The 9,405-nt window shown below is 40.7% G+C and overlaps 2 protein-coding genes across 4 annotated transcripts; one reads left to right on the top strand and one right to left on the bottom strand.

The window, feature by feature from the left end:
• The first annotated feature begins 2,123 nt into the window (after window positions 1–2,123).
• Window positions 2,124–3,964, top strand: sst6 (somatostatin 6). Its single transcript, XM_042097062.1, has 3 exons — window positions 2,124–2,195; window positions 2,657–2,849; window positions 3,187–3,964. Exons 2-3 carry the CDS (start codon window positions 2,694–2,696, stop codon window positions 3,379–3,381), a joined length of 351 nt encoding a protein of 116 aa, XP_041952996.1. The 5' UTR covers window positions 2,124–2,195; window positions 2,657–2,693; the 3' UTR covers window positions 3,382–3,964.
• A 95-nt stretch (window positions 3,965–4,059) lies between these two features.
• Window positions 4,060–9,202, bottom strand: tardbpa (TAR DNA binding protein a). 3 transcript variants are annotated; one of them, XR_006032699.1, is made up of 7 exons: window positions 8,376–9,199; window positions 7,911–8,074; window positions 7,672–7,812; window positions 7,240–7,410; window positions 6,998–7,082; window positions 5,918–6,064; window positions 4,060–4,937 (listed from the first exon to the last, which is right to left on the bottom strand). XR_006032699.1 is itself a non-coding variant. In XM_042097048.1 (6 exons), exons 1-6 carry the CDS (start codon window positions 8,614–8,616, stop codon window positions 5,970–5,972), a joined length of 897 nt encoding a protein of 298 aa, XP_041952982.1. In that variant the 5' UTR covers window positions 8,617–9,200; the 3' UTR covers window positions 5,067–5,969. The 3 variants fall into 3 exon arrangements, 2 of the variants coding, with proteins under 2 accessions (XP_041952982.1, XP_041952981.1); XM_042097048.1 differs by lacking the exon at window positions 4,060–4,937 and having other exon boundaries at window positions 5,067–6,064; window positions 8,376–9,200; XM_042097047.1 differs by lacking the exon at window positions 4,060–4,937 and having other exon boundaries at window positions 5,921–7,082; window positions 8,376–9,202.
• Window positions 9,203–9,405: the final 203 nt, after the last annotated feature.

Here is a 9,405-nt window from a genome sequence, read left to right as displayed (position 1 = left end):
TTAGCTTTTGTCCTCTTCACTCAAGCTGCCTCACAAGTAAACAGGGTTTCAGGTTTTGTATTTTTGCTTGGGTCTTATCTACCATTTTTACTGTTCAGTTATTTTCAGCTACACATGACCAGCGTGGTCTATATATGTACAAAAGGAATTTACTTTACACTTATTGTGTTGCTTTGAGTGAATATGACATTTCAGGAACCCTATATCTCTTCTTATCTTTGACCATCATAGACTGAATAAAACTTTGTTGTCAAACTTCTTTGCATAATTTAAAAAAAGTTATAATAAATATGGAGTGATATCTTATACTTTATAATACCATGCTTGGAAAATATACAGGTATACAAAATATAAAAATGATATAACATTTTATATTGCACTATTTGTTAAGTTAAAGTTTTTTCCTTAAAAGTATGGATAGAATGATATTATATTATTTAAAAATGTTAGATTGTGATTGTTTCATTGCAATCTTGTTATAAATTGGGTCTATAGCTGTAATGGTTTTTGTGCCATCTGAGGTTCTAAAATAGACCCTTGTCTGTGATTCAGTTTTTTTGATTATGTAGTATAAGGTGTAAGCAGAACTTTAACCAGAAGATGGCGCTAAGTCATATAGCATTAACAACAGTGTCATATGACATCAGTGCTTGGAGACCTTTGACCCAAATTGTATTTAGCTGTTAGTGTCTTACATTCTCTGCTGATTATGTCCCTTCTACACAAGGCACTATCAGTAATTAAATGTAAAACTGCTACTGCTGCTGCAGCTTCAACTACTACCTTAGAAAAAGAAGATGCAGTATATCCCTCCTGCACTCTGGAATTGAGTGGAGTGCTTTTTATACCTGAGTCTTTGAGGTGAACATCAATATGTCTATTGTATAAAACTAGCAAATGTACTTGTGTGTGTGTGTGTGTGTGTGTGTATACTGTATATTAGTGTAAAACTAGTGTAATGGTTTAATTTCTCCTAACTAATTGCAGTAGATTGTCATAATTGGCACTATGTTCTTAATATGTCGATGTAATGTGTGCCTTTTTAAATTGAAACCAAGGGAAGTGTATTGTGTGCCAGGTAAAAGTCCATGGTATTCAGTGGTATAGACTTCACCTCAGATGGATTCACAGTCAACTGTCAGTGGCTGTACAAAATGAAGACACCTGCAGAGGAAATGTCAATTATTGAGCACCTATTCACAAGCATGTGAACATTCAGAAGCTACTCTCAGGGGCTGTATAGTTTATGGCTTTATGGTTATGGATTCTCTTGACTAGAATGACTATAAACAATATTTTCTGTGAGATATTCTGTTTTATCAGGTCAACTTCACAGGATAGCTTACATTGAGTCCAGTTTACACCAGATACTTCACTTGCAGTAGATTTTTGTTCTAGCACCGTTTATTGAAAATGCACTGACCACCTGTTCTTTATGGTCACCCTTTGCAGAGGTATACCCAATATGGCCCTCGTGTCTGCTTTCTCTATCCTCATTTGCCATTGTTCTCTCCTTCACCTATTTATGTGTATTCCACTCAAGAGAACATCCTGCCCACTTCACAATCAAGACACAAAACCACGGTTTCGACAAACAGCTGTGATTTCTTTGTAAGGACAAAGTACATCATGGTGACAACATCACATTGTGTTCTCCCACACTTCACCAGTGGTCCACTTAGCACTGTCTTGCTGTTTCTATTCACCAGCTTGTTTTTGACTACCTTCCACCCCCCAACCTTTGCTTTGTCTTGTATTTTGTTAATGCCCTGTCTGCTCTGTTAAGTTTAAGTCCACACACACACAAACATTTCCAATTAGTTGCACAGGAAAAAGCATCTCTGCATTTACACCCGTACAGGAATAAGAGACTTGGTTCCACTTAATGATGTCAGGTGTCCTGAAGAGAATTCACAGGCCTGGCCTGTAAATAAAAACACAACCTTGTTAAGAGCACTCAAATGGCTGCGTGTGGGTGGATGGATGCTGCTGAATCATCCCTTGCATGAGGAGACGGTAGCAGGTGAAGGGGCAGGGGGGTAAATGGACACCAGCCTGCTCTGCTCGATCAATAATGCATAGGCTGCTGCACTGTCAGAGTGAAGTCTGCCCAGAACAATGAACTGTGCTTCTCCTGAGATACATCCACGACCCAGTGAAATCGTCCACAAAGACCGCCACCTAACTCTCAAAAGGTACTGGTTTGTATATATTTATTTCTGCATCTCTTGAATATATGTAATATATGAATATATGCTATTTAAATCTGCCACTGTTGATAAGATTAGATGTTTTGATAATGTGATAGCATAGCCTGATGGCTCTCAGCATTGCATTTACTGTTACCAGATGATCACGGTTTTTCTTGTTGTGAAAGAAAACATCCCTTTGATAAGGAATTAATGAAACATATCTCAGAAGACACTGAATAACTTATTTTGGAATTAGGCTGAGTTAACTTTCTTCTGGTTAATAATGGAAAGGACTGACTCACTTTCCTATTACTTATTCATGATGAGGGAAGTTATGTTGAATACATCTGTCCCAGCAAGAGAAAACTGCTACACTGTATTAATTTATGTTCCAGCAAAACACTGATGCCTAACAACTCCTTGAAATGGATAACTAATCAAATATTCCTAATGAATCTCCACAGCTGTGTCAGAGCTCCTTGTGTGAGGGTCTATAAAAACATGGGAGTACTCATCAGAGTAGACACTTGTTCAGTAGCACAGAGTGCCTGGATCACCATGAGAGTGTTGACCAGCCTTGTCCCTCTGATTCTCATCGTGTGGTGTGGAGGCCAGACCGGAGCACTGCCTGTGCAGGAGAAACCGCTAAGCAATCAGGTGGGTCCACACCACACTTATGGGAATAGTCCCCTTTCCATTTGGCGAGAATTAAAGCCTCATTTACTGTACTGTTGTGAAGACTATTAGTTGTTGGGTGGTGGTAAGGTTGCAGTCAGCAAAGCAGTATATTAAGGGCAGATATTTGTTATTTAGACACTACATTCTACCCATTGTCAACATTTTTATTTAGTTTTGTTTTCTTTCTTTTCTCCTTAAGTGGATTGAGCTTTCTGAATTACCATAATATTGTTAATTAAATATATCTATTCACTATTTATTGCAAGAATGCCTCCCATTTGGTTTGATCTTTAAATCTGCTTAATGCTTTTCCCAGAGTTTGGCTGTTGAGGAGAGGATGCTGCTGTTGAAGATGTTGGCTGGCCTGACAGAGAAGAACTTGACAGAGGAGAACCTGACCAGCTACGACCATGAGGGTCTTCTGAACGGTACCCTGGAGACCTCTGTTCCGACCCCACAAGAGCGCTCGCCCTGTAAGAACTTCTTCTGGAAGACCTTCTCTTCCTGCTGATGGGGGGGAAGAAAGGGTTAGCGAGGAGAGGATGGCTGTGGGTGCACCTTGGCAGTCCGTGTCCACTCTGGATCTGAGTGGAAAGCATGTGACTAACCAGCATCTACTGCTGGAGTCCTTTGTCTTCTGTAACTCTGTGCATGGCCTTGCAGGACCTTTATGTTTTTGCATGGATTTGGTCACATTCATGATTGTCCATGGTGAAACAGCATCAAACTGCCATCATCCATATGATCTGTGTATCTCATCTCTATAGTTCTGTTTTAAATTCAAACTCTTTGTATGGTTTAACTGTTTGGATCAAATATATCACAGAAACTGATCTGACTGAAATCAGACCAACTTTGAGGTACCATTACAAAGTAAAAGTTTGCTCAGGCATGATAGTATTTCCCCATCTCCATCATGACATTTTTCGAGAGGCCTCGAACTAACCCATTTTAGCTCCTGTTTCACTCCCTTTTAAAGGTAGCTACTGGGGTCCTATTGTACCGGCCGCCATCAGAAATTAAATGTTTTACCCATTCAAAGATTCAACGACTTTTGTATCATCAAAATGTAACACTGTTTTGCTAGTAAACTATAATTAACATAACAGAGAGGCTCTTACAAATGTACTTGACAATTATTTCTACAGCTTATCCAAACAAAATCTAAACGGAGAAAATCAACAAGCAGTTACAAAGTTAAATGTTTATTTTATATTTTGAAGGGCTAAAAATAAGACTTGAAATTCAATACATTATGTGATGGCATTCCTGCAGAAATCTTTTATTAGCCTCTCCAAAAATCCAAAACTTGCCTAAGAAATTCCAATCATACGTTATCGACTTCCCAAAGACAGGCCTAGAATCTCAGACCATTTGACTGACTCAACATGAACATTTCCAACCACAAGAGACAGGAAAGTTCTACAGATTACTTTATGAAAAAATATGCCTTTGCAACCTGCAAAATCTCACCATTTTAAATTACAATAACCAATGGCTGTACTGTGATGAGAAATTTAACCAAAACATTACTGAGAAGGAAAAAAAAAACAAACATAAAAATGTCTTTCAAAAGCAAGACCAAAAAACATTATCTGGCGAAATACAGCTGAGAAACAATAAAAACAATGTCTGAAAACAGAATTTCCGGGTCACGGAGATAAATGAGTCACTGGAGTGGGACTGATTAACCAGACATTGACATTCCGCTCCCATTTTGTTTTTACCCCAATTTTTAAAAATCCCTTTCCGATGATTATCAACCCATCCCCACACCCCCCCTCCCAAACCCTGCCCTTCGCATTTTAAAAAGGGACTTGCTTTGAGCTCCACCCAATTTGGAAGTGTCCATTTCAAATTTCATTAAAAGGTTTCCCCTGGGAATCTTGATACATGGATGCGTAGAAGTCCCTTTTCAGGTATAAGGCATTCGGCAGCGTCTCCATAGTTGGATCATGTTGGGAGAGTCGCCCACCCAACACAACACCAACTCCAGTCTTCAGCTCCCCGAACAGTGCCTTCACTCTGGGATCTGATGTTAATCTGGGTCTGCGATGTCCAAGGTCCCTACACATGCGAATTAAATAAGTTTGGGCAGTTCAATTAATGGAAGCCACAAAAGAGAAGGAAAGAAGAGAAGAACCACAAAAGGGAAAATCACAAGGCAGAGAATAAGCCAATATCAAGTAGTCGTAATACCTATTCAAATTAATTTTATTTGAGAGTTCCCTTTGATTTCACAAAACATATAAAATGCATTCAAAAACACACACTAAACAAAAGCAAATATCAATAGGGATTCTCATAACTGTCACCACCACCACCACACGGCATCCACCATGTGCACACTGAAATAGCTCTCGTTCGCCACACCTCTTCACATTCGAGCTCAAGTTCACCCAAACAAACACACACCCCAGGCAACCCCCCCCCCCCCACGCCCTTCTCACAAACAACAGCATCACATCACATATTCACACTAACAAGCGAGTAACAGGGAGAATATAAGCACACGCCATACAACATTCACATCGGATTATATGTGTGTATATATATATATATATAGGCAGAAAGGATACAAATACTTAGAGATTTTTCTTAACAGTCCACTACATGTTATTTCTTTTGTTATATTCATTAACCTGTCATATTAAGAGATAATAGAAGGGAAAGGATGAAAGATCATAGAATTCTAAAGTTGAAAATGTAGTGTCCTTCAGCTGGTCCTGGAAGAAGGGGGAAAAAAAAAAAGGAGAAAAAAAGCACTCGTACTTGCGGATCCCGCTCACACTCGCTCAAACACAGTTTCTTCTCACAGCCTCCCAGTTCTTTTCACACTTGCGTTCACTTGTCTCTCTCTCTCGCTCTCTCTCTCTCAGTCCGTTCGTTCATACCCAGTCGCTCACTCTTCGTCAACCAACAATCCATCACCACCATCTCACTCATTGTTCATCTCAGCAGAATTTTTTTGATTTGTTTTGACAGACTTAATCCTTTTTTTTTGACTCAAGCATCCATTGAAAAGGGGATAAAAAGGCAACACCCACCGTCTAACACAGTAAATGCAGAGTGAAGCTGTGTTCTTTGATGGCATAGCATTTACACATGGGAAGAGGGGTACTGATACTGAGCTCGCTCGAACATTGCGGCCAACGATGGGCTTCTTCCAGGGAAATTGGAAAAGAGGTGATGAACTGCAGAAGAGATTTGTGAAGGCTTCACCTTAAAAAAGCTTCAAACAAACGAAAATGCAAAAGCAACTACACACAACAGAACTCAAATCAGTCTCCGAATTAACTGACCAAGGGTCAGTTTATAATGTTTTAAGTTACATTATCTAAAACATGAACTGGGAAGGGCAAAATTAAATTTGATGATTTGAGTGTGATTTAAATAACTTTGTCAGAAATCATGTGACGTACATAGCAAAATAAATTAATGTAATCACTGAAACCAAAATTAATGTATCTAAATACATTTAACCACGCCACAACTTTTCAACCACTCTATATAACTCTTATAGGGAATTAGTTAACAAGAATACCAACATTTTGTTTTATCTTTTACAAAACTTCTAGGCATCTTTTTGAAACACAATGAACATAGCATCTAACTACAAATAGCTCTCTCTCTCTCCCTCTCCCTCTCTAAGTACTTACCCATGTACCATATAATCTACAAATTTGAATACTTTCAGAAAACAAACTCAAATCAAACAAAAAACAAACCTCTCTACATTCCCCAGCTAGACTTAGTCTCCATGCTAGACCCAAAGCTAGAGTTAAACCCACTGCCTGAGGCAGAGTTGGTGCCCGTGCCCCATCCCAGGCTAGCTGAGCTTGGGGTGCCATAATTGCTGTTGCTACCACTATAGGTCTGACCCTGCTCACGGCTACCGGTACTCTGGGCAGTGGCGTTGGCACCGGTGGCGGGTGTCTGGCCCTGCTGGTTAGCCAGCATGCCCATCATGCCCCAGCTGCTCTGGAGAGCTGCCTGCGCCGCCGCCATCATGGCTGGGTTCAGGCTGAGTGCCCCGAAATTTACCCCGCTATTGGGACTGCGATTGCCAAACCCCTGCCCCCCAAATCCAGCCCCAAAACGACCCCCACGATCCATCATTTGCCTACTATTACTGTGCTTCGGCTCAGCGTTGGAGATGTGGACACTGGTCCCCTTGATGATCAAATCTTCACCGCACAGGGACTGAGCAACCTACATGGAGGGGAGAGGAGACAAACACGGAGACAAACACACACACACCAAGACGCTTGATCATTACACAGTAGAATCAATTCCGCAGACAAACTTAAAAAAAAAATAATAATAATACAAGTAATCAGGTGAATTCTAGTGCAACCATTGAACTTACCTGGTCATCAGCAAAGGTGACAAAGGCAAAGGCCCGGAAGGGTTTGGGAATGAAAACATCTGTGACTTCGCCGTACTGAATGAAGAACTGTCTTAGGTCATCAGTAGTCATGTCCTCTGTGCAGCGGCCAACAAACACCTTTCTGCTCCTCATGGGCTCATCTGGGCCAGCCTACAGCACATCAGTACCATTCATATCACCACACGATCCATTATCCACTTCACACCAGCAGTAGAAACAGAAATTGGGTTTGAAAGTGCTAATAAGTACACAAATATCCTTCATTTTTGTAGGAAATGTACTAACTTTGACCAATTTCATAAAAAATGCATTGTGAAGTCAGAAAATCCAGGACATTCTGGATAAATGTTTGCAGAAAGGAATACGAGTGTAATGGAAGGAATGCCAGGTTAGTAATGCAGCCTACTGTACCTTAGAGTTTGGCAGTTTGCAGTCACACCATCTTCCATCAATCATGTGCCGCTGGGACATCACTTTCACTTGGGTTTCATACTCAGTGAATCTTACAAAGCCAAATCCTTTGGAGTTGCCGGTTTTAACATCTCGTTTGACCTGTAAAGCATTACAAGTAAATCACACACTTCTGTCCGAGTATACTCGTTGCATTCCCTCAGAGTTAACATTACAGTGCGTAAGGTGAATCATCTTACCTGAACCATGATGACTTCACCAAATGTAGTAAAATAATCCTTCAGGTCTTGTTCTGATGTTTTCCAAGGCAAGCCGAGAACAATTAGATCTGAGGTCTTCAGGGGGCCCCTCTTTATCTTCACAGCAGAAGCAGCATCCATCTCGTCCATCTTCCTCTTGTTATCTGCGCAAGAATGACACCAGAATACATTTAGTCTTCATAGAACAAATTGATAATACACTTTTATCACAGAAGAAAAAACAAATAAATAGAAACAAAACAAAACAAGAATCTGCGCGTTTTAACTGATAGCGACAACAGCGCCGCAGAAGTAACGTTAGCAACCATTCAACAATATGGCCCATCTGCTAGATACAGGCCCCAATACAAAGGACGCAAGTTCATTTGAACGCAACGTTGACCCCAAGAAGCGACAGCTGTATCAGTATTATTTTGGCTGAAAACATAATAAAATTCACTCTACCTTTGGGGTAGTTGACGACATAAATTAGGTTGCCCCAGTCAGCATCGGGTGCGTGGAGTACTCCTTCAACCAAGCGAACCCCTCTCATGCATTGAGACACAGGGTTTCTGTATCGCAGGCCGCAGGCTCCGGGGAACTGTGCAGCCACAGACGACAACAAAACGGTGCCATCGTCTTCAGATGGAATCTCCATTGGCTCCTCGTTTTCATCCTCAGCAACACGAATGTAACACTCTGCCATTTTGAAAATAAACGACTTGAAAAGCTAGTTAACAACTTAAAACCCTCTTTCCTTAACCGTACGGGTTGGCCTGCCACTCGATCCTCCGCACTAAATTACGCGAGGGTTGCTGGTAGCTAACTGGCTAGCTTGCTAATTTAAGCTACACTGCAAAGATAAATCGTGCAAATAAATGAAACTGTAGCAGGCAATGCTCGTCTTTAAATAATCACTTTCCAGGTCGCTGTTGCGCGGACTGGATATCTGGTTGCAGTGTGTGCGTTGAACGAGTCTCCTTCATAAAATTCTACCACCGGCGGCCATGAGAGGCATAAGCCATCAAGCTAGGCGGCTAACAATGACCATGCTTTCGAAATGAATGGCAGGATATTTTTCGCGCTCTTTACCAGCTCACGAAACCAGATAATTGTACGCTTCTTTGCAGGAGCAGCGGTGCAAATCTGAAACGATTTTGAACGCAATCTTGATACGAAGGTTGCACAAGTTTTTCAGCGGGTTTGCTGCATTCAAAGTAGAACAACGGAGGCAGCTTCTCGATTCGCTCCCTAAAACTTCTAACAAAATGGCCACCCTTGTGTCATTGAAGGAATTACATCATCATTTGGGGAGGTCCCACTGTACAAAAAAGAGGGTTTGGCTTGCAGCATTTTCCGTTTTAACCAAATATCGATTCTTAATTGTGAGAATGGAGTCATCATATTCCAGAATAATATAAAACAATATTACAGACTTTGGTAATATAGAAGAAACTGACCATTCAAGATACGCATTTTAAGAACAAGCATCTGA

The sequence above is a fragment of the Alosa sapidissima genome, chromosome 7 (assembly GCF_018492685.1).
Source record: "Alosa sapidissima isolate fAloSap1 chromosome 7, fAloSap1.pri, whole genome shotgun sequence".
Classification (NCBI taxonomy): Eukaryota; Metazoa; Chordata; class Actinopteri; order Clupeiformes; family Clupeidae; genus Alosa; species Alosa sapidissima.
The sequence above is the reverse complement of the archived record's forward strand: the minus strand, read 5'-3'. Positions and strand labels throughout refer to the sequence as shown.